Source organism: Acomys minous (assembly GCF_964271855.1).
Source record: "Acomys minous genome assembly, chromosome: 17".
Classification (NCBI taxonomy): Eukaryota; Metazoa; Chordata; class Mammalia; order Rodentia; family Muridae; genus Acomys; species Acomys minous.
The window spans coordinates 66,326,188-66,352,826 of record NC_140500.1 but is presented as its reverse complement, the minus strand read 5'-3'; the positions used below and the strand labels follow the sequence as shown (position 1 = coordinate 66,352,826).

Below are 26,639 nucleotides of genomic sequence, written 5' to 3'. Positions count from 1 at the left end.
TTTCTTTTTTCCTGTCTACAGCAGCAACACAACACCACAAATCTTCCCATGGTGGAGGTGCTGCTAAAAACCACAAAATCAGTAGGCCTCCTGGAACAAAAGCTATACGATCAAAAGCTCAAGGCCAGCCTAGTTTATACAGTAAGTTCTTTTTTAAAATTAGTTTATTCATATTACATCTCAATTGTTAGCCCATCCCTTGTATCCTCTCATTCCTCCCTCCTTCCCATTTTCCCCCTTACTCCTCTCCCCTATGTCTGTGACTGAGGGGGACCTCCTTCCCCTGCATATGCTCATAGGGTATCGAGTCTCTTCTGGGTGACCTGCTATCCTTCCTCTGGGTGCCACCAGGCCTCCCCATCAAGGGGACGTGGTCAGAAATGGGGCCCCAGAATTTGTAGGAAAGTCGGACCTCACTCAACACTCAACAATGGAGAATGTCCTGTCCATCAGCTAGGTCTGGGTAGGGGTTCAAAGTTTATTGCCTATAGTTTCCTTGGTTGGTGCCATAGTTTGAGCAGGAAGGACCCTTATACAGTAAGTTCTAAACTACTTTGAATAATCACCTGAAACCTTGTCTTTGCATAAAAAATTGTAACAGTAATTAATAGTTATGGTAATAATAATAAGACAGGGATCTTGGGTTTGATCTCCAGAATGGAAAAAAAAAAAAAAGAAAAGAAATAAGAAGGAAAGAAAGTAGCCTACTTGCATGTGGTACTCCTACAAAGAAGTGGAATGGGAAAAAGATTATAAGCAAGATGCACTAATACACACCATGTATCGATGGCTGTGCTACTCAACTCTGTGTCCTCATGTATAAAGTGGACATACATGGTAGCCATCTTTTCATCTCACCAGTCTAGTATCAGAACTAACTGTGGTCAATCCACAATGCAAACCAGCATATTGTAAGATCTGTATGTAGGTCAAATAAGTCTGTCTTCATTCTTTGTTCAAGTGACTATGCAGCCTCTGATTGATGGTGTTCTATTGTCAACTGAAGGTCTTCTATGAGGAAGGGTTCCAAAAGAGGCACCTAGAAAACTCTATCATAATTGTAGAGTATTCAGAGCTACATGAGCCTTCAGACACATGTGATATATTACTATCCTACGTAGTAATCACCTCTATGTAAAGGTACTTATGAGTCTCTGATGTTGAAAACAGTTTAATTGTAACAGTAAAATCAAGACTTTTATCAGATTGACCCTTGGTGCAGTGTGCTTTATTGTGTAACCTTTATCACAGATAATAAGGGTGAAAGCCTTAGAATTCTGCTCTTGAGGTGGCTCAGTGGCTAAAGGCACTTGCTGCCAAGCCTTACAATCTGAGTCTGATCACTGAGACCCAGATGGGGGAAGTAAAGAACTGAGACTTCTCTAAATCAATCAAGAACCTGTCAAAAAATAAATTCCTGTTTGGTTTGAAGTGTAAGAGTGGCTAAATTAGCCATTAATATTATCGTTAGTGTTTGTTAGGGAATGCATGCATTCTAATTTGTTTATTAACTTGGAATAAAAGAATCAAAATGATAGCAAAAATTGACGAGTGTCTTTGTGTACACAGGAGGGACTGAACGATGTGCTGGTTCACAGGCGGTGTATGAAAGGACAACAATAGGCAGGGGCAGCAGGCCGACAGTCACTGGCCAGGTCTTCTGTGAGTGAAGGACAGATATTGAGGCATTTCTTTAATCAGACACGGAGTAATACAAAAGCTTTGCTTCCAGACTTGTTCCAGAAGCACAGTAGGGACAGCCTAACCATTCAGTCATGGAGCTCACTGTGCTCACAGATCTAAAATGAGAACAGACTGCTCAGAGTTGGCAGCTATAATCCCATAAATCTACTTTTCTCATCCCATACGAAACACTCCTGAGAGAATCCTGCTCCACTCCTGCCTACTGTCATGACCCTTTCCCACAGCGTGTGACTTGACTTCCTTGGGAAATGTTACCTCAAAAAAGGGTTTCTACTTGATTGAAAATTCTACTTCAGAAAAGATCTATTATATTGAAGACTTTCTACTTTCTTTTTAAGGGTCTACAAATCTACCTCCATGTCCCTAATTAGGGACATCTAAGATAAGGATTGTTATTGGCTTTATTTATACTAATTTAGTAAGTAGAACTTGGGAAGGTTCCGGGCTCACTCTTCCTAAAGGCCAGGAAGAAGGGCAGAAGACTGAAATTGTAGGAAGCTGTATAACTCGGTGGAAGTTTCATTCTTTGTTTCTTTGTTACTTCAAAACAGTGTTTCTCTGTGTAGCCTTGGTTCTCCTGGATTCACTTTGTAGAGCAGCCTGGCCTTGAACGCACAGAGCTCCACCTGCCTCTGCCTCCCTAGTGCTGGGATTATAGGTGCGTGCCACCATGCCTGACTAGAAATCTCATTCTTAACAATTATTGATTTCCTCAGATTTGATTTCTCTAAATACCACATCAAGGTGTGAATGAACAAGACAGTGCAGATGTTTCTGCATCTTGTGTTCCTGGTGAGGCCATTTCAGGTTTAACTAGAATTTAATCTTTTTGATAGAGAATTCCATGGAAAATTACACACCTCTCTTCCAGGAGCCAAGGGCAAGATACCTTAGCTAACTTAGTTTCTGTCAAAGTGCTTGCTTGTACAGAACCTCTCTGCAGCAAGATATCAGGATGTGGCTTTCACATTTAAAAGCTTCTTGGTACAAATGCTCAGGGCTACACTTGGGTCCAGAATGCCTGAGTGTAGTCTCAGCTGGGATTAAAGACTTTACGTTGGTTAAACTGTCTGAGTGGTCATCTCTAGTGGGTTCTCTGTAACAAAGGAGTGTAGAATGCATGGGTCTATGTACATGGTCCTGGGTCACTATTATGTCTGTTATCAGGCAGTATTATCAGCAACTGAAAGCATGTCACCAGCAGAAAATATTCCTTTTTCTTTTTTTTTTTCTTTTTTTAATACCTAGGGGGAAACCTGTTTAATTCTATTAAGTAACTACTAGAATCTTTTTTTAAATTTTAACATCCATTTCATTTTCTTCGTATTTATGTGTGTCTGTATGAGTGTATGCTATGCACATGCATGTGTCTATGAAGATCAGAAGAGGGTGTCAAATCTTCTGCAGCTGAATTACAGGAGCTTGTGAGTGGCCTGACCTGAATACTTGGAAGAGCTGCAAGTGTTCTTTACTGCTGGACCACACCTCCATCCTTTAACTGCCTAAATCTAAGAGGCGAGAGAATCTATCTGAGCCAGGCAAATTAGTCACTGCATATTCCATCCAAATTAAGCTTCAATTTAGATCAGTGAAAATTTTTGTGCCATACAGGTAAATGTGGAGAGACAGAAAGGATGGAAAGAAAGATAAAAATATTCGAACATATGGGTAGCCATGGAACTGACAGATGGGGACCATTTTAGTCCAAGAAAGGCATATTAAGAAAGAGAAAGGTGTTTAAACCAAATCCACAGATGTTATGGGATATTATGCTATTACGGCTGCATCTTAATACCATGAAACAATCTTCCTGTAATCCTCATTGCTGCAAATGTGAGGAAAGAAAAAAAAACTGACAGGCATAGAAACAAAGCTGCTTTGCCTACCACCCTGACTACAGTATTCTCTTCTGCTAAAAGACAGTTCTGGGGATTCCCTCACCACTCCTTGTTAATAAAATGGAGTGGGGGAGGTCTACAAGTCCCTAAGAGAGAGCTAAAGATGCTGGCTCCTGGATGTAAAATCCAAATAACAGAGGAAACGTAGGAGCACATGTTCATAAGCAGGGCTGTCCTTGAAGATCTTGTCCATGCTTCTAAAATCTGATTATCACCCCTAAGGACTTCTGTAACAGGAAGTGAGTAAACACTTTTCTTGGAGTCACACATTTTGTGTAGCTTAAAGAGATCCTACAGATGGTGTTCGGCTCCTTGCTTCATGAGAAGAGGAGATCAAGACATGGAGACAACAGGGCCAGCCATAAGAGCTGACACCTACCACTCTGAAGCTGAGCAGAGGGGATTGTTGTAACTTCTAAGCTAGCCTAGGCTATGAGAGAGACTGTCTCAAAGGAAGAGAAAGGGTGGAGGCACCAAAACAGGGTATGTAGAGTCCTCATGCTACCGCCTTAGAGACAGTGTCAAGATACCTGTTATAATTGAATGCCTTTTCATTAATTTCCTAAATCCTATTAACTACATCATTTCATACCAGATAGAGTATGGAGAGTTAATATCAGAGGGTATGTTAGGCAGTAATGCCCATCTCTCTACTTGGTACTACTAACACACAAAGGGGCAATCTTTTATTATGCTATATTTCAAAGAAGGAAAAAAAAAACAAGAACAACAAAATGGAATCATCCTTAACAGATTTTCTTAACTGGCAAATGAAAGTCTTCAGATTCCAGAAGAAAGGGCTCTGGCTTGTGCAGAATATTACTTGAACCATGCCTTCATCCCAAGAATATCCTGGTGACAGCCCAGAAGCTCCCAAGGAGAACTATGGTGCTGTGGTTTGTATGTAAAAAATGTCTCTCATGGACCTTGGGATACTTATCCCTAAAGGATATGGTTCCATCAAATTCTTCTCTTTAGGACTCAGGGAAACTCTTTGAAGAGGAGGCATTAAGTATGTGAGATCCATAGAGGATGGAAGACACCAGGAGAATAAGGCCTTCTAAATCAACATTGTCAAAACTTATATGAAAAAAAAAAACCTCATATGAACTCACAAAGACTGAGGCAGCCCCTCAGTTGATGAAATGGGTGTCTGAGGGGAGAGGGTGCAGTTTAAGGTTCACAGCCCACCCCTGCTTTCTAGCCTGTCTCTGGTTCTTGATCCATGCAGATTTGATCAAGTAGGTTCACCCTCTGTCCTGCCAACCAGCAAGATCTTCATCTGCAAAGTCTCTAACATGGTGCGCTATGTACCATCCAACCAAAAGCCAAAATGAATTTCTCCTGTTTTAAATTACTTCTTGGAAACTACTTGGATCCAGCCATTAGAAAACGTAAATAACAGCAGCAACAACAAAGGAACACAACTGTGTGTGTTCTCCTGGTTTCAAACACACCTAGGACTCTCCATAGCCATTCTTGTCCTGGTTCCTAGATAATCCTGTCTCTGCTTGGTGTGCTACACAAATGAATGGTAGATGCAGCTCCATCAATCTAATCTTGATTGTTTAGTTGTTTGTTTGTTTAGTACTTATTTGTTCTATTTGATTTATATAATCAACTTAGTAATGAATATGGGCATATACAAAACCTTCCTGAGGGAGGTAGGGTGGTTGTTAGACAGCACTCAAAGTGTCTTTGTCAGAGAGATATACATACGGGGCACAATCTCCTCTGGATAAAGTACATGCTACCTAACAAAGTAGGCTCATTGTTGAAAAAATAATAATAGACTCAGTGACATAAAACAGGAGATAACATTAATCTCCAGATGCAGTAAGTATCATATTCTTTCTAAATAGTGGTTCCTAGATTTTATATACATACATAAATTTGTGTGTGCATATGATGTGTGTGTGGAGAGGTGAGAGAGAAAGAGAGAGAGAGAGTAGATATAAAACTCCCTAGGAGGTAAAGGAGACTAATGAAGGGCAAAAAAGGAGACAATAAAGGGTTATGATTGGGGATTGTGTATAATATATAATATTTACACAATAGGCTGTGTATGGTGGTATATACCTTTAATGCCAGCACTGAAGACACAGAAGAAACTGAGCTCTAAATTCAAGGCCAACATGCTTTATATAGTGAGTTCCAAGCCAGACAGAGCCACATGGTGAGGACATCTCAAAATTAAAAATCAGTCTACAATCATGCAAACTTAAAATAATTTTTAAAACCTTATTGTATTTCATGTATATGGGCATTATGCGTGTATGTGTGTCTGTGTACTATATATGTGCCTGGTACCTGTAATCGTCAGAAGAACACATCACTGGATTTTTTTTTAACAAGAAGTTTATTTAAACAATAAGACACTTGACTTGAAAAGAGAACTATCTATGATCTTTTTTTTTTTTCAGGATTAATTTACTCCTACTTAAAGACAGATTACCCAACTTGTAACAGCTACATCCAAAAAAAGTTATAAAATTATCCTTGGTTTTGAAATGATAAACGAAAAACATTAAAAATTCTCTAATTCAAGAAGGTATGCAAAAATTTTATGTTCTTCGGCTCTTACAACAATGAGACAAAAAAAAACTCACTGGAGCATAAAGATAAGGACTGGATGAGTAGGGCACTAATGGAGAAAGGGGGATGTTTTCATGGAACCAGTCCTCTCCCCAGTCAATCTCCACCTGATGTCAATAAAAACAGAACAGATGTTACAGAGGGCTGTGCGCTGCCGGGTAGGTGCTGGGAATAAAATCTAGGTACTCTTGAACAGCAGTGGGTACTCTTAAACAATAAGACATCTCCCTACCATGAAAATCATTTTAAAGTCAGATATTAGATATATCACTTAAGATGTGAACATAGATTTTGTTTTCTGAAAAGCCCATTTTGAGCTATATGTGTGTACCCTGTGTTCTGGAGTAATGTATGTGGTCTCTTGATAGGAGGAGATGTCGGGAAATGAACAAGACAAGAGGTTCAGGCCTCTCAGCATCTGGGCTTCACTGTTCTCAGAGCATCTTAACAGTCAGTTGAGTTGACTTCAATCAGTGGTTCTCAAACTGTGGGTTGCGACCCTTTGGGATCACATATCAGATAGATGTTTACATTATGACTCATAACAGTAGCAAAATTACATTTATGAAGTAACAATGAAATAATTTTATTGTCACCACAACAGGAGGAACTATATTAAAGGGCCACAGGGTTAGGATGCTTGAAAACCATTGCCTTAAATGTACTCATTCACTAAAAACAAAATAAAACAAACACTATAGAAAACATCTACTCAAAATGAAAATTTATCTATGAAACATACCACTTAAATGTTATACATTATAAATAATTTCCATGATTAAAGACAAAAACAAAAACTACCAAGTCAATATTGGTCAGTGGTCATAAAGCACTTGCTATTTAAAAAGAAAACCACCTCCCTCCCCCAGATAAGATCCCTTGCCACCAAAAAATAATCTGGAGCCAATGACTCTTTAACTCATGCTTTAATCCATACCTCAAACTCTTATTTTAGTTCTGGGTTTTCCCAAAAATGTGATAGACAGAATAAGTATATCTTCAGTTGAATATATTGGGCCTTAGAACATAATAACTCATATTAAGGATTTTTTTCTCATTAAACATTAACAATCTAGTATATCATTCAACACCTTGGAAGTTTAGTAAGGAAGAACTATCATAGGTCAGTGACAGGTCTCTGGTCTGTCTGGAATAAAAAACTAAAAGCCAAATTCCACAGTGGAGAATTCATGTTCCTATCTGAGAAGATCATGTCTGTTTGGTGCGAGGCTACTTCATGGGTTATTAACATCATGAGTCTTCAGACATCTTCATCTCCTGGATCAGCAGTTTTTAATTTCTAATAGGCTTCTGTCTGTGTGTATGTAGATGAGATAACAGATAGCCACCTGAATTAGCAAGTTGTAAAATGCTTCCCTAGAAAGGAGAGTTCTGAAAACCATTACAAAGTGCTTTGTGGTATAAATAGAAAGGAAAACCATACCTGTCTCCTCAGATCTCTTGTCTTCTTGGTCATCTTGTCAATTGCAATGTTGAGAGGGTCTCCTTTTTCTTTCCTTCCAGTCTATTAAGAAAAGAAAATTAATTTCTGGTTAGTAAAATTCAGTATCAAGAACACTAAAAGTGTACGACAATTCTCGAAAACACATTGCAAAATCCAGCTGATTAAACACACACATACTCAAAAACATGGCTGTATCACTAAAGTTATTTTTTCTAAAATATAAATTAAAATAGAAAAAAGTGAGTAGGTTCTCAGGATAGTTGTGGCCATGTTCAACTCCTTGTAAATCCATTTACTTCCTCTTCTGCCATTTATGAATAAAGTACATGATACAAAAGGTGATTTGCTTTTCATTTCAATGACAAATATAATGGATTCTCAATTATGTAAGCATGCACTATGAAATAAAAGACAAATGAAATGTTTCTAAGAAAAAATTACAGGGCATGGGGAAATGTCTCAGTGGATAAAGTACTTGACATGGCACAGCCTGACATAAATCCCAGTTTAGGGCAGTATCCCACCTGTAACTCCAGCCCTCTGAAAGCTGAAACAGGTAATTCCCTGGATTGAGCTGGCCAGTGGGGATAATGTTATCAGTGAGCTCTGGGTTCAAATGACAGACCTTGCCTCAATGATTAAGAACAATAGAAGAAAACCTAACACATACATATGCAAACATACCTGCACACACATGTGTACACATAAAAGAACATGTGTATATGCATGCACACCACACACATACAAAGGAAAAGTTTTTTAAAATCTCCATTGTCAAAAATAAAAAATTTTTTGCCCCTCGTTCAAAAGCCATATTACAGGTTTTGTAGTGAGACTAGGGGAAATGTTTTTCTAAAAATGTCTAATCTCTCTTCGATAAAGCAGGAGAGGTGCCAAACATGGCCATAAGCAACTCATAGTCTGTGATTATAAGTTAAAACTTTCCTTACAACTCTAATACATAGTTGTAGAAGCAAAAAGAATAAAGAATATACAACACTTCTATAAACTATTCACTTAAAATTTCACTAGTTTTGTGTTTATTTTCCATTTCCCTGGTAGCTATAGAAAGACAAAACAAAAGGACAAAAAGAATCTCCATAATTTCTGTTTTTTAAAGATTGGATATTTTGTACAATTTTTTTGTGTGGAGTTGGGAGTGGATAGGGCTTACTTCCACATGAATGCCTGGTAAAGGTCAGAAGCCAACATGAAGAAGACATATGTCTTCTTCTCCAGTGTGGGTTTAGGGAATCACACTCAAATCATTAGGCTTTGCAGCAAGCACCTCTACCTGCTGAGCTACCTTTGCCAGTCTTCCACTGTTCTATTACGCTCTGACAATGACAAGATTCCCATGGGTTCAAAGTTCTATGAACACTGCAGATGTACCATCTTCTAAATAAGAGGCAATTATTTTCAAAATAAAAGTGTGAAAAGTATTAAATCATCAAAACTTCAGTCTAATACCCCAAACTTTATTTATTTAGAATAGTAAAAATTTATACAAAAAGCAAAAGTTGCTGTGTGGGTTGTTGCACATCACTAATACTTCATTAATTAGAATAGTAAACTTTATTCCTAAGGGCAAGCCAGCTCTTGCTCCATACAGCATCTGGACAGCATCACACCAAGTCCCATAGTTGAACATAGAGTGAATTAAATGCTAGGTGACATGTTCTGCCTAGGAGATGTTCTGTTTGGAGGAAAGATGTGATCATGTATCAAGCACATAAGGTTCTCTTTTCATGAAAACAAAAAAACAAAAACCCCTAGACACACGTAGCCCATCCAGAAACATAGGCATCAGAATTGCAAGCTGGGCTGAAAACAACCACTTTTCTCTAAAACTTGTTTAATTAAGCCAGTTTTTCTAAACAAATATGTGATACATAGTCTTGCAGGGTTTTCATTGAAAAGTCAAAAATCGGGGCATATGTGTGCATATTTTTAGTTGTCTAAAATTCTACAAATCCTGCCTTCCCCACTCTCTAAATTCACACACTGAGTCTTTCAGATGTACTCATTGGGGTGGTTAGTAGGAAGAGCTTAAAATAAAGAGGCTAACATTTTACAACTTTGAAATATCAGCCTACAAATAGCTCCAAGAAAACAAGACTATATGAAGAAGAATAGAGTGGTTTGATCTTCCTGAAGAGAAGAGGAACGTGAGAGTGCCTCGAGCATCCATCCTTCCAATACTCAGGTGTGCACTCATTCAACAGCCATTGGCAACTCCTCTGAATCTAGTGTCCTTTGGGGGAAGTCTTACCAACAATGAGAGCCATAGACTCCCATTTTATCTTCATTGATTAGAATAGTAAAAATTTTTACAAGAAGCAAAAGTTGCTGTGTCTGTTGGTGCACATCACTAATAGAAAGAAAGAAAGAAAGAAAGAAAGAAAGAAAGAAAGAAAGAAAGAAAGAAAGAAAGAAGGAAAGAAAGAAAGTTATGCCTTAGACTTAAATTCTGGTGAGAACAAGAGACTATCTGCCTGTTAAAAGGTGGGGAGTGGGGATATGGTTCCATAGACAGAGCAGTTGCCTGGAAAATATGAGAAGCTGACTTAAAATTCCTGACCGGGAGTAAAGCTGAATGTGGTAGCACATACATTTGTAATCCCAGAACCCTTACAGGGAGGTATAAGGCAAAGACAGGAGAATCTCTAGAAGATAACTGGCCAGCTAATCTGACATAAACAATGGGGGAAAAAAGACACTGTATCAAATAAAGTAGAGAGATAGGACCAAAACCTTAGATTGTCCTTTGACATCCACATACTCCCGGTAGTACATAAATGTCCACAATCACATTTATGAACACACACACACCAACACCAATACCAATACCACCATACCTTCTAAAATCATTTTGAAATAATAAATTTCTAAAAATGAAATGAGTTATGATAGCTTGGCTACAGGAAGTCATTAGTGACTATGTGTTAGTTCCAGATCCTGGGCCATCCTTATCTGCAAGTGACACATCTTTATTCTCTTCTCACTAGTGAGAAAAAAGACAATGGAGAACGTCATGAGACTAGGATCAGGAACTGAAGTACTTGGCTATGGTTACAAGACTAAGGGAGCAGCAAAGAACTCACTAATCAAAACAAATAGTTAATGTACTCTTTAAAACACCCAAATGAGAGAAGAAAAAGAATCCATGTAGAGCATAATAGATATAAAATTTAAATTAAGACAAGTCTGAGAAGGCATGGTTTAGGACAGACCCACTGAAGTGAGCCCTGCTTCAGATAATATTAAATGTGACAAAGCATGGCTTAGGATAGGGACACTGAAACAAGGCCTGCACCAGATATTTCCTATTTTAAAAACTATGGGAAATAGTAGCCCACCTACAAAATATACCCACTGGGGCAATAGTGGCACAGATATTACTAGAGTTATCAACTACTTTTTATTGGGTTTAATGCCTGCTCTATGAAATGGAATCCATATCTGAGAATGAGTCCAAGAACCTGAGACTATATAGGTCAAGTACCCTAGGAGGAAACCTACTCACATTATTCTGCTAAATAAACATAGTAATAAAATGCCTTCCAGTAGAAAAAATATAAAATTATGGGGGAATATTGTGAATGTCACTCAGTGGGTAGAGTGCTTGCCTATTAGGCTTATTTCTGAGTATCCACTCTTAAGTCTGCATAAATCAGATGCAACAGCATTTATTATAAACATATAATATAAACATATATATATGATATATATATATATATATATATATATATATATATATAATAGGGCAAGAAGAGCAGACATTCAGCAGCATACAAATTCAAGGCTATTCTGGACAAGACACCTTCTCAACAAAAATTAAAGTATGATTTCATAATTTAAAATTTTTTTAAAAAAATCCAGCTTGGCTTCATGTTCTACAATCTTAAATGCTGAATGTGGTACCCAGAGGTAACACCAGTACTAAAGTGTGACTGGAGTTGTTACAGACACACACGGGAGGCCTATCTGCTCCCCTCTGTAAGCAGAAGGCAACATTTCTCATGGGGCATCAATAGCCCGAATGTCAAATACATTTTTGTGAGCCACATTAATAGGGAAAGCTAAGATTCCCTCTTCTCAGAAAGCCTCCCATACAAACAATTAGATTAGAACATGAGGCCAGTTGGAACACCTTGTTGAGTCCCTGACTCAAAATAAAAGTAGACACTGTAGATATGGGTCAGTGGTCAAGAGCATTAAGTCAAACTGGGTCAAGGGGACCCAGTTTCAACTCTCAGCACCCACATGGCAGCACAAAACTGTCTGTAACTTCAGCTCCAGGACATTCGGTGGCCTCTTCTAGCCTCCAAAGGTACTTCATATGCACGTGGGATATATAAACATACATGCAAACAAAACACCCATACATATAAAGCAAGTTAATAAACCTTTTTAAATAAATAGCAAAAAGATGGTTGGGGCATAGCCCAGTGGCAGAGTCCTTGCCTAGTTTACAGAAGCTTCTGGGTTTGCTCCTGAAAGAAACTAGCTACAGAGATATTTGAAAACTAATGTGTCTTGTTCCCCTCTCATAACTACCAAGAGAGGCAGACAGACCAAAGAGACAGAATTGTCTCCTAATAATACCAGCCAACTATGACTAGTCTGTGATCTTAAATTATTGATATACCTAACATTTTATTCTTTTGAAAATTATCTTATTATAATTTATTCACATTACATCCCGATTGTAATCCCCTCACTCTTACCTTCCCATTCCACCCTCCTTCTTCGGCCTTATTCCCCTCCCCTAGACTTCTGACAACTGGGGTCCTCCTCCCCCACCATCTGACCACAACCTATCATGTCTCATCTGGATACCTTGCATCCCCTACTTCTGTGTTCCCACAGGGCCTCTCTGCCACGAGGCAGTAATCAAATTGAAACCACCAGAATTCTTTTCAGAGGCAGTCCCCTGCTCCCTGCCCTGCACCTTCCCCACATGGAGAATGATTTGTCCATCAGCTACATCTTAACAAGGGTCTAGGTTCTCTGCTTGCAATGTCCTTGGTTGGTGCATCAGTTTGTGCAGGACCCCACCCGGGTCCAGATCCACCAGCCTTAATAGTTTCCTTCTGGATCTCCTGAAAAAAAATCCTCTGCCCCCAACCCATCCCTCAAAACTTCCATACAATTCACTTCGCCCAGAGTCAGGCTGTGAGTCCTAGTATCTATCCAGATCCTACCCTGGCTGGAGTCTTTCAGAGGACATCTACTAGGAAAGATCATCCTGAGTGAGGTAACTCAGACCCAGAAAGACACGCATGATATATACTCACTTATAAGTAGATGTCTGTTTTAAGTACAATATATAACATAATGTTTGCCCTGTCTTCTTAATAGACTAGCTGGATGATAAATCATGATGGCAATGTACTTAAAAAAATAGAAAGTTTTAACTGTATTTGGAATAATTAGGTGAATATATTGAGCATAAAATAAGTAAGTCAGTAAAGGAATTGAGTTAGAAACTAGAGGGAAGACATAGGGTAGTGTGTGGCTGTAATGCTATCATTGAGGAGATGAAAGCAATGAAAATATCAAGATCATCTTCAGCTGAGTACTTAGGTCCCCAACAGGTTGAGCTACATGAGATCCTCCTTCAAAGAAATAAGTTTCTGTGATTATAAAATCTCATGAGTTTGTCAACAAAAGCTGTTAATAAAACACAAGTTTGAGATATTATTCTCTTTAATCTTTTACACTATTTTCTTTCTTTTTGTTTGTTTGTTTGTTTGTTTTGTTTTCTTGTTTGGGTTTTTTGTTTTGGGGTTTTTTTTTTTGAGACAGGGTCTCTCTGTGTAGCCTTGGCTGTCCTGGACTCACTTTGTAGACCAGGCTGGCTTCGAACTCACAGCCATATGCCTGCCTCTGCCTCCCTAGTGCTGGGATTAAAGGTGTGTGTCACCATACCTGGTTATTTTCTTGGACCTGTTCCCACTTATCTTTATCTTAGACCCATTTTTTTGCTAGGCATATGTAGTCTTCTTGCCTGTGGGTTTGCCTATGTGGGGGTGTGTCTGAATATACATGTACATTAGTATATCTGTACATGTCTGTGGAGGCCAGAGATTGTCATTAGGCATCTTCTTCCACTGAACACAGAGCTTGCCAATATGGCTAGATTGGCTACCAAACTTGCCTCAGGGATCTGATCTCTACCCCTCAAGCGCTGGGATTACAAGGTGGACTGTTATGTCTACCTAACATTCACATGGGTGTTGAGGATGTTGAACTCTAGTTTTCATGCTTGCATAGTAACTGCTTTACTCACTGAGCCACATCGCCAGTCCATCTTCTCTATCTTTACCTGCAGTAGAGATGTCATTTAGTAATGTCATTATTAAAAGAAAACAACACTCCAAGTACTCTCCCACACTTCTGTGGGCGCCCATCCCAGGGGCCATCTGCTGTACTAGGGAAGTGCTTGTTTATAGAACTCTATTTGTTTTAGACTTAGAATGTTATTTTATAAACATGTCCAGGGTGGATCCATGGCTTGAATTGACAAGAACAAAGAGAATACATTTCCTGATTTGGGTTTTCAGAGTATGTCTTTATTCCCTCAGACTTTGGCTGTCAGCTGCAGTCCAGTTTGCCAAAACATCAGATGTTGAGGAGACCTTTAGAATTCTAGTTTCATTGTAAACAGAATTATTGTGCCACTCGCTAGAGTTTTTGGGACATTACAATTATTCTTTAGGTAAAGTATAATACTTTATGTCAATGATCTTTTATCATGCTATCTTTTGCCTCTTTACAAAATAAAGGTCATTAGACACTGGCCAAAGCTCTTCTCTCTGGTTGACATGGCAGTGCACATGGTTAGAGTACTTGTCTGCCACGCACAACTCTCTGTGTTGGGTCCCCCATACAACCTAAGCCATGTTCCATGGTGGAAAACTTTCATCCCAGTACTCAAGAGGGAAAGACAAGAGGATTAGAAGTTCAAAGTAATCCTCAGCCATAGAGCAACTCTGAGACCAGCCTGAGACCCTTTTTGGAAATAATAACTATTTTTTATTATTATTATTATTATTATTATTATTATTATTATTATTATTATTATTATTATTAAACATACATCTGTCTATATTATATGGATGATACATAAACAATCCTGAAAATGCTGAAGATGTATCTAATATATGCATATTGACATGGTAAATGGTACACAATTGATACTAACTTCATGCTCTGTGAAGCAAAACGTTAAGAAATATGGACTTTCAATTTTCTAAAGATTGGTAATTCCTTCAAGGACATTCTCATTCAAGTTCCTCTTCTCACCTAAAACAGTTTATTAAATGCAAGTAGTAAGTATCCAATGGGAAAGGAATGGGTACAAAGGGAATTAAAACGAAAGGAGTAGGTTAATTCAGTGAAGAGCTAGGAACACAACTCTCTCCATCAGAGCCACAGATTCACATCAGCCATGTTTGGGGCACAGTATAAATACGCCAAGCATTGCTATAAGAACACAGATATCCCTAATCCTTTTCCTTTCCCTCAAATGGATCTGAACACTGAACAGAATAGAAAAGGGAATATTCAAAATACTGTGTAGCTGTGGCTCTGATAGAATGGATGTGTTAGGGACTAATCAAAAGCCCAGTCTTCAAATTGTTGTCATTTTAAAGAAGTAAAAGTCCAAATTGTCGGAATGGCAGAAAGCAATAATGTGCCCTGCATTCTACCTGCAACACATCTTGCTGTCATTTAAACCTATGATTTAGACAGCGGGAGGGAAGAGGAAAAATTACCTATTGATCCAGCAGTCACCCTATCATATTTGGAAGGTTGCCCACCTACCCTCAAACCCAGCATATAGAAATCATATTGTTATTATAAATAGCATCATTATTTATAGAGCCTTGAGTATTTTATAATACCTTTATGCTGTGTATAAATCATTGTTGGAGCATGTGGACCTTTCTAAATATTTCCTTTTCACTAGCTAAGAACATTTGTCTTGAAAAAGAAAGATTCAGTATCTCTTTAGAATGGATGAAAGTCAAGAAGAGGCCACAAAGCAAATCCATCATGTGGCCACATCACCCACCGCCCCGATTTCCTGTATCCTGGAGTGGTGAGGGTAAGAGATAAATGTGAAAAGAGAAACAGTGATCTATCTTCTGAGCTTTTCTGCTCGACCATGTCAATGTTCAAAAAAAAAAAAAACCCAAAATACATAATGTATGCCTGTCAAAGAACCCTATTGGTGAGACTCTCAGCTCCTGCTCATTAATACAGGTAATCTTCAACTTATAAGAAAACTGTATACTGATAAATTCACTATAACTTGAAGGCATTGTAAGTAAACAATGCATTCGATACACTGATTGCTTTAGCTTAGAGTTACATGCACTAATGATTAATGTCATGATCACATGACAGAGAGCTGTGGCTTGTCACTATTGTCCATCATAGTAAGAATGCCAGACCAAATATAGATAGTCTCTTGAGGAACCATATCAAAGATTCAAAGTACAGTTTTCTACTGAACACACACTACTTTCACAACATGGTAAAGTTGAAAGATCACTCGTCCTGCCATGCAAATTCCAAGACATCTGTAACGCAATGTCCTCCCAGACCTGCACAGGAGATGCCATTGTCCCAATCTTCTCGTCACAGTATATATGATCTTTCACTAAGAGAATTCCAGTTTTTCTTTCTGAGTGCCAATCAAAGGTCCCTGGCTAAGGGGGTCAAGATGTAACATACAAACCGGTGAGAATAATTCACAGGTTTCTACATTGGAGGCAGAACCATTAGGAAAAAGGGAGAATTTTATTCTTTGATTTAGAAACCGGTAGCAGGATACTTGGGTGTGGAATTGTCAGAGACAGGCAACACAGAAAGAGGTAGTGGCCGGGAGGAAAGCTGAGGACAATCAACAGTCCCGTTCTCCAAGAGAACGTTGCCTCCAGCCAGGCAACACACAAAGTCTGTCTTCTACGCTAAGTGCACTCTTCAATTAGCTGTCAAATAATGGAGACATTAATATTCTATCCTGCATTATTTAACAAGTATTTTTGTGATTTCCATAGAGAAGCCAAGATTTTTGTAGGTCAAGAATGCCCAGGTTTCTACCCCCAAAGGAATCAGCAGGAAACTCATCAGAAGTCCTTAGGAAATACTCTAGTACAGATAAAAAGAAGGACAGCTCCAGAAGGCACCTGGGGTTAGGAAATGGGTAGGAAAGGCATTAATGTGTGTTTTGGAAAATATGGAACCCTAAAAATAAATTTTGCTACTTCACAAGTTGCTGCTCAAAGCCATAGGAAGTATATGATTCGCACCTGTGCACTGTTTCAATTTATGCTCCTTGATTTATTTTATCAACACAGGTGTCATCATCGCTGATAAATTGCCAGGCAACTCTGCATAAAAGATATTTTTCACTGGGTCACCCCCCCCAAACTTTGGTGATTGCTAAAAGCCTGAGTTAATTAACTAGATATTTCTTCTAAGCCTGCAAGAGAGTGTGAAAGAAGCAAACTGCTAAAAGATGCCATTTCATCTTCACAGCTGAGATGAAAACAGTCAGGCCAAGTGCAAACTCCCATTGATTGGATGCATGCTCATCAAGTCTCTCTTCTCTCTCTCTCTCTCTCTCTCTCTCTCTCTCTCTCTCTCTCTCTCTCTCTCTCTCTTTCTCTCTCTCTCTCTCTCTCTCTGAATAAATGATTAGCAGCTCAATGATATTTAAAGTTTTATTTCATTTTTAAGTGCATTCTGCCCAAGTCACTAAGGTCTAGTTAAAGCTTTAAATGCCTAAAAGACTCCTGGAGTTTGTCATTTTCTGCCACTTCAAAAACACATACATACATACATACATACATACATACATACATACATACATAAAAACAAATAAAATTCAATACCTGTAGCCACACTGGTGAGAGCTCACAGGACAGTTATAAATATCCAGGCTTAATTTATGGATGAAAAGTATATGTGGAGACCTCAGCCTTGGATTTTCTGAACCACATTTACAGACATATCAAGAGCTAGTACACATCACAACTCCTCCACTAATCACCCTTTCCTGCCCTCTCAGTTCATGAACAATCAGCCTCTTCTGCATACTTACAGCTACTTCTGTTAGTTTGTGTTTGCAGATATTTGCAACCTAAACAATCTTTACACATTGTAAAAAAATCTCTGCATTGTTCCCTGAATTTCAGAGATCATGATATATGAAACACCTAAGTATATCAGGAAGATTCTGTATTGTCTCTTTCTAGTTGGAAACACTTTCTAAAGGGAATCTATGACTACAACTATAGACCTCATCAACAGTTCACAGGCTTTAGAGGAGAACCTGATAAGGTTATTTAGTAAAGTGAATATGGTGTCAAACTGCCTTCTAAATACTGAGTTTCATACCCATAGACTAGTACTGCCCTGAGCCTTCATCAGTGAAGCTTCCTTGAGCAGTGGGCAGTGGTTAATGCAGACTCACAATTGGTGGAAATGTGCAGATTATGAAGCTGCAAAGGACTTGACCTTAAATAGGACTTCTATGTCACCCCTACTAAGACTCTGTAAACAGAAGAGTGGGTGGGAAGGATATAAGAGCCAGGGGATGCAGATGAGTGTTGCAAAACAGTATGACACAGCTCGCTGTGGTGGAGGGTACATGCACAAGAGAAATGTGATATCCCACCACCCTTTCACCATGCATGGGAGAGGTGTCACTCCTCACTTAGTGCCTATGATTCCAAGAAGGAGGAAGAAGAAGAAGAAAAAGAACAAGAACGAGAAGAACAAAGACAAGAAGAACAAGAGAAAATAGAAGACTATAAAAGAAAAGTTTGAATTAGAAAAAAGAGAGATAAGAGAAGATAACGGGGCATGAAATGTCTCCAAACTCAGCAAATACATACATATATATCACATACATATATACATATATATGTATGCATTGTGAAATTGTAAAAGAAACGTAATAAAATAAAAAAGATCCTGTATTGTGGGAAAACTTCTCATGACATACCCATTTTTCCAAAATGTCCAATGACTGGAAAATATTCACCAGCTACATTTGCTTGAACGCTGAAGCTCCTGAAACAACACCTTAGTCAGGGAAGATACTAAGAAAATTAGGAAGATGTGCAGATATTTATGCCTGAGTATATAAAGGATATAAGCAACTTAATCAGTATGCTAGCCATTAGAGATGATTATATGATATGGACTTGGTGTAGAAGGACATTGGCTACTCTCCTGCAGAAGTGTGATTTAATACTGTGTCTCCTCTGCTCCCTTAGCATAATTCTGTTTCCACGTCCCATTCTTTATCTGCACTCTGTATTCATTCTTTCCCCCCCCCCCACTAAAAACTTATTCTATGTAAAAGGATGAAAATTCCTCAAAAATTGTCGTGTGCATGCAGTGGTATGCAGTTCATACCACTGAAGGGTCAAATACAAGTGAGTGACATTCATCAAAATGGTAAGAGGTAGAAACAGCTAAGGACAAAGATCTTGAGTATGAAATGAAAATTGATTTGCTACAAGGATTTAGACGCACTAAAGAATACTTGTGACCTCCAATAAAGCAAACTAAATGCTGCTTGTAGGTATGAGTAGGAGACATACAAAGCATAGGAGTGGCAGGTGTTTTCTGAGTGTGCTTGGGACCTCAATGAGCTCTTCATGTAAATGCCAGAACTACTGCTACTTCGCTTGATCACTGGGAGAGGTCCTTGTCTTTCTTTTACCAAAGATTTGTTAGTCCTTCCTCCTTCTGTCCTTTCTGGTCCTGTCTTTGCCTATTTCAAAGCTTTCTTCCCTTCTTCATTCCCCTCCCCATCAATTGCAGCTTGAAAAACAGACTGTACACGTCCAAGTTATGAGTCCATTGATATCACTACGGAAGAACAAAGCAATGCTTTCTATTTTAGTTACGAGAAAAGCCTAAACAACTAAACATACATTTCAACTATCTGCAAACTTGCAAGCCTCCATCTAGAGCTGCTGGGCACAGTCGCTGGTTTTCCAGAGGCCCAGGCTCTTTCTCAGTGTCCTAAAGCCATCCGAAAGTCAGGCCTGAGGCATGAAGATCTGGTTGTGCCCCAACTCCGGCACTATCATAGGAGACCACCCTCACTCCACCCCCACCCCTGATAAGGAGTCACCACAGAGCTCTGTGAGAACACCAGTGAGAATGTTTGGAGTCTGGACTGTAATAGAATCATCTCTTGGGCCATTTTCTCCCCCCTTGGAACCAATGAAAACTTTATGAGGCAAAGTACATTTTTTTTTTCAGCATGACGGTTCAAAACTAAACTAAGCACCCTGGAACACATGTCTCACATCGTCCCAAATATTTCCCACTATGTGACTCCCATAAACACCATCTGTTGTGTTAATTTGTAAAGAATTACAAGGTTTTTAAAATTACACTTTGCTCTCCGTAGCGTACACTGTGTCTATTAAGGGGGAGATGTGAGAACGCACATAGCATCTAGGCAGACACTGAGGTCTTTTCCTTCCTATGCTGAAATCTTACTAAAATTTCTAGGTCTGCATGGAATTTCAAGAAATGTGTGTATAGGGGCTGGAGAGATGGTCCAGTGGTTAAAAGCACATACTGCTTTTATGGAACATTTGATTTTGTTTCCCAACACTTAGGTCAGGCAACTGACAACTGCCTGAAACTCCAGCTCCAGGAAAGTTTAACACTTTCTTAGAACTCCTCAGACACTGGACACATACACACACACACACACACACACACACACACACAGTGTATATATGAATATATAAGTATATATGGTGAGAGTATATAAATATACATGCACATACATATAATCTCTCACACAGACACATATACAAACAATTAAGAATGCAATCTTTTTAAAAATGTGTATATGTAGTATATATAGTACTCTGCTTAGTTTCACTGTACTGGAAAAAATCAAATAAGAACACAAAACACACAGATAGAACAAAACAAACAAATGAACAAACAAACAATGCCCAGATTATAATTAGAAAGGTGTGCATACCTCGCACTTCTCTGATTTTCATGGCAAATATAGTTTTCTGCTATAAATCAAAAAGGGAATAGAGCTCAGGGCAATCCTGGGGAGTGGCTGAGTTCTCAGTGCCTCCTGACCTCCACCTTTCTTGTGAGCCTGACAGGTGCCTGGTAGTATGTCCAATTCTTTATCCTTGTCCAGTCCCCAAACCAAAGAAAGAGATTCTCACTGCCCAGCACACCACCTGAAAAAGGCAGAACTCAAAGACCACCTGCTAATATAAACTCCAGGTGAAGTAAGACGCCGGGGCCTTAGTGGGTAAATGGTGTAATAAGTAATAAGGATCATGGAGACCAGACTTTTCTGTTTGCCTTTTCATTCTCTAGAAACTTTTATCTGTGTCTATGTGCAATAATGGTGTGTGTGTGTGTGTGTGTGTGTGTGTGTGTGTGTGTGTGTGTGTATGTCTGTACATATTCATGATGCATGTAGAGGGCAGAGGGTAAAATAAAGTAGCAAATGAAATGAAGAGAAGCACTTTCTGAGTAATCGTGACAATCTGAGTTCAGTCCCTAGAACTCATTCAAAGGGAGAAGAAAGAACCAACTTCATGCAGTGGTCCTCCAAACACCACATGCACCATGAGATAGCTGTTGCCAATACAGATGTCTGGTCCCACTCCCAAGAAATCCAGTTTTGGTAGCCCTTGAGTAAGAATATTATTTGTTTTGTTATTTTATTTTATTTTATTTTATTTTATTTTATTTTTTACTAAGCTTGACAGCAGACCTTGAGCTTTGTGCATGCTAGCAAAGGTTCTGCCACTAAATTATACCACAAATTATTTTTAATGTTTCATTTTATGTTATGCGTATATGCGTGTGCCTGAGTGCTTTGTCCAGGCTGAAGCTCTAGGCAGGCAGAAGAGGTCAGATGCCCTCGAACTGGAGTTGCAGCTGGTTGTGAGCCACCATGTGCAGGCTGTGAACCAAATCTGAGTTCTTCATAAGAGCAGAGAGAACTGCTGAGCCATCTCTCTATCCCTAAAATTTTATTTTTTAATAAGTTTTTTTTGAAAACTATAGGCAAGAGGCCAAAGAGATGCCTCTTTAAGTAAAAGTATCTGCTGCCAGGCCTATCAACCTGAATTCCATCCCCAGGACCCATATGGTCGAAAGGAATAACATAGGCTCTCTTCTGGTCTCCTTACGTATGCTGTGGTCTCACACACATGAAGAAATACACGCACATACACTCAAAATGAATAAATAAAAGTTTAATAAAAACATAAATTCCAGACAAGTCTGGAAATTGGAGGTAGTCACTGAGTGTCAAGGTGACTAGTCACTTCAGTCATCAGACTGTCTTTAACCATGGCTGGGGAATCTGTGCTTCGGAGCCGCATAAGAACATCTTCATCAACCTAATTATAAATGTTGCAATCATTCACTGGTGTGAGCCTGAAATAGGATCAAGGATTCACAATTACGACAATTCTGCTTAATTCCTGATGAATTAGTCACTATCTCAAATGCATGAGAATCTAAACCAAACCACTTAATTAAAAAAGAAGAGCTTTACTGCCTGAAAAATTAAACAATACAGAGTAAATACACCCTTTTATATCTCTTCGAAATTCCCTGCACAAAGAAAATAACAATTTATATTGCATCTCCATATCCTCTGGCTGCCATATCTACAAGGTGGCATCAAATAAAGGTACTCGGACAAAATGAGCAGTGACATCAAAGGGACTGCTGACCTTACCAAGGCATAGAGTTACAAAAATGAATTAAAACAGAACAACCATTGCCAAAAATTTAAAAATAAATAAATTAATTAATTAATTAATTAATAAAATGAAGCCTAGGCCCGAGGACATGATGGCTTAAAGGATATAAAGGCAATTGCAGCCTGACCACCTGAGTTAAGCACCAGGATCTACTTGGATCTAATTCCTATGTTCTGTTCTGTCTGTCACCTACACACACACACACACATACACACACACACACACACACATACACACACATAGACACACACTCACATACACACACACACATACACACACATAGACACACACTCACACACACATATACACACACTCACACACATACACACACTCACACACACACACATACACACACACTCACACACATACACACACTCACACACACATACACACATACTTACACACACATACACACACACTCACACACATACACACACACACACACACACACACACACACACTCCCACACACACACACTAGTTCTAAATGATGAAATGTTTTCTGACTAAAAACTTAGCAAAACTCTCCATGATTTAATCTAGGCAACGTTTGAAAGCCTTTGTTAGTTAACTAAAATCTAAATTCTGCTAATTTCTCAGAATTTTGTGAAATTTTCCTCTCTTTTCTTCCAGCCCCTAACTTTTTGTTCCATTGTAATGACATCTTAGCTCTCAAAGACAAGTGTTTCCCTGAAACCCCTATGGCCCCATAGATGCTACTCCCACCTTCTTAGCCTGAAGCAGCCTACGGATTTGATGAAGTCTGGTTTTTTCTGATTATATAGGCTGAACATAATTATCACCTCCCTTTTCTTTACCCTTTTTTTTCTGCAAAGTAGGAGGGGCGGGGAGAGGTTGTACATCTGGAAGCCTGAGGCTAACATTAGATATCTTCAATTGCTTTGTATCGTGGTTTTGAAGACCCAGCTGTGTCTCCTGGACAGAAAGTAGTAGGGATCTTCCTGTCTCTGCCTCACCAGTTGCCACACATCAATTACATGCCCAGCTTTTCACAACTATCCCTCTGCCAGTCATAATAGAGTTGCCCCTTTATGATGTCAGGAGATGGTATTCCCTTGGACACAACTATAATGAACCTCTTTGCAAAAGCTAGCAGGACAAGCTCAACCACATCCCTCAGAATCAGCTTCTCCCAGTCTTCTAGTTCCCCCCAAAGCACAGCAAGAAAGAGGCTGTAGGGTATGTTCAAGGTTTCCCTGTCACTGGAAGGTTCTGAGCTCAACTAACTACTGTTTCTTTCTTCCAATGATGCCATCAGCACAGTGGAAAACTAGTAAAACATAAACTAGCTGGGCATGGTGACAAAAGCCAACATGCTTAATGTGCATGAAACTGATACAGAGGAATGGAGCGTGGAATGTTCTAGATCAACCTGGATCACAAATTCAGGCCCTATCTCCAAAAAGAGAAAAAGAAAACATAAATAAATAAAATAAAAAAGAAAACACTCAAGGCAGGTTGGTAGTGACAAGTTTGTTTGATAAAAAAATTGTCAGCTGTGTACTTAACACAGAGAAAGAAAAGAAAAATGGTGGCTGTTACTTATTTGAATATGGGGTGGGACAGACAAAAATTTTATCAGCTATTCTGATTAATTGTTCCTCCGGAGTGTAAACTGAGAAAAATCAAGTTTCTCTTGTATCCAAAATGCATTTCCTTTCTTCTTTCAAAGGACCACATGAGAAATATGTTTAAAGGTAATAATGGCCTTTATTTTTGCAATTCTAGAATCCATAATCCTTTATTCCACAAAATAGAATGAGTGGTCTGGTCAGATGAGCAGAAAGTGCTTCTCTGGATAGAAAGGGGCTTAAAGAAAGCAGACATAGGCAATAAAACTAGAGGATTGTCCTGCAACGTTACTTTCAGTGCCAGCTGGAGACAGAACAACAGAATAATAAGCAAGTCACTAACAAGTTAAACAGAAGTTACTTCGGGTTACCCTTCTGTGTGTAAGCATCATGCACAGGGAGCTTCATTGCCATGACAACTAAAACTGACCCATGCGGTGCTTTGAATAAAAATGGCCCCATAGACTTATACGGAGTGGCACTGTTAGTAGATGTGGCCTTGTTGGAGGAAGTATGTCACTGGGTGTGGGCTCTGAGATATCCGAAACTCAAGACAGGCCCATTGCCCGTCTCTTCCTGTTTCCTTCAGATCTGGATGTAGAACTCTCAGCTCCTTCTCCAGCACCATGTCAGCTTGTATGCCCCCATGCTTCTTGCTATGCTGACACTAGAAGAAACCTCTGAACCTGTAAGCCAGCTCCATTTAATTATCCTTTGTAAGAGTCACTGTGGTCATGGTATCTTTTCACACAGCAACACAACCCTAAAACAGCCCCTTTGGTGAAATTTGTCTGTTATCTCTCAGTCTAAAGCAACCAGCAGATCAGATAAGCAGCACTTCAGCTTAATGCTCTGCAGCCTTAGCAGGAGTCACTCCATTGGATGCTGAACACAGTAAGCTGAGAGCACATTCAAGAGCTAATTCAACCAGTGGCCTCTTATAATTTTCATGTAATAGTACACAATAAACTCTTATACTTAACAACAGGGTTCATGCATGGGCCAAAATATGTTATTTCCAAGGTTCTGGAGCTGAAGTAAATTATACACTACTGAAGAAGAGCAATTCCAAAAAAAGTCCCCCTACTTTTCTGGATCCACCACTACATATCAGCTCATGTACAGACATGCAACTTAAGTCATCAAAAGGCTGATGACACTACGACTAGGGGATGGGGGAAATGTTCCAAACATTGTAATAAAGAACTAGATGCTATATTTATTCACACACACACACACACACACACACACACACACACATTCTTATATGTGAGCTGGAACTACACACAGGTATATTAATTGGTATTGTCCTTGAATGAAACCATGTACTTGAGTCCCAACAATGCAGTGAAATGAAATATAACCAGTGAGATTTCTCATTAGATGAAGACGTTTACTGACAAGCCTGACAATTTGAGTTTTGTCCCTAGAACATACACAGTAGAAGAAAAGAACTGCATCTTACAAGTTGTTTTCTGAACTTCATGGCATGCCATGGTATGAGCACCCATATTCACACATATACACACAGAAATAATTAAGAAGTATAGAAAAATGTAATTAAACTTTAAATAGTCAGGCATGGAAGTGCATACCTGAATCTCAGCACTCAGGAGACAGAGGAAGGTGGCTATCTGTGAGTTCAAGGCCAGCCTGGTCTGGAAATTGAGGTACAGGACAGCAAGAGCTATGTAGAGAAACCCTGTCTCAAGAAAATAAAAGAAAGAAGAAAAGCCAAAAAGAAAAAATGATAAGTAATTTTAAAATGGATTTTTAAAAATTGGTTAGCTCAATCAATACAGTCAATTGCCACCAAACCTTAGGATATGAGTCCAATTCCTAGGATCCACATGGTGGAAGGAGAGAATTGCCTCCTTCAAATTACATGCCATGGCATAGTATATACATACACGAATACACACAATTAAATTTATAAAAAAAGATAAACAAATATAAAAACAAACAAAGTAACAATGCAAATGAAACTCCCATTGCACATCTCTTGTCCGGCCTCCCTTCTTTTCTTCCTTAAAAATGTCTTAGGAGACTGACGATTGAACTGAGATCCTCAATATTCTTGGCACTGCTATAAAGATACCCCGAACTATAATCCTATCCCACTCAAAGAAATTGTCAGTAAGCCTGAAGTTGCATCTTACTTTCTCTCCGAGAGATGCTGCAAGTTTGATGCACTCATTAAATCTAAGTGTGGAAAGGACACTGAACCCAAAACTGTGGTGAGAATTAAAAGAGATGAATGCATGCAAAACATCCCTGTCTGGCAGGACATTGGCGCCCAATAAATGAATTTCCTACCCTGATCTTTCCTCTATCTAGACAGTAAGCTAATTAAAGACAGACAGTGTCCAGCATCTGAACCATGGATAGGTGGAAGATAGATGGAGATGTCTAGGCAGAATATATTTTCTCATTCGTTGGATGTGAATTTACCAGACTTGCCATTTAGAAATCTTTGATATTTAGCACTCATGAAATTTTCACCAACCTAAAATCCATCCATGCTATAATTCAACTGGAGGTAAATAGAAGAGAGAGAGAGAGGGAGAGAGAGAGAGAGA

The 26,639-nt window shown here is 38.9% G+C and overlaps 1 protein-coding gene across 2 annotated transcripts in view; it reads right to left on the bottom strand.

Annotated features, from left to right (window-relative positions):
• Positions 1–26,639, bottom strand: part of CTNNA2 (catenin alpha 2) — a 1,110,979-nt gene that overhangs the window by 275,033 nt on the left and 809,307 nt on the right. For both annotated transcript variants that reach the window (XM_084766203.1, XM_084766204.1), the window contains exon 8: positions 7,642–7,722. In XM_084766203.1, the coding sequence (XP_084622329.1) occupies positions 7,642–7,722 (81 nt within the window). The remainder of the gene's footprint in view (positions 1–7,641; positions 7,723–26,639) is intronic.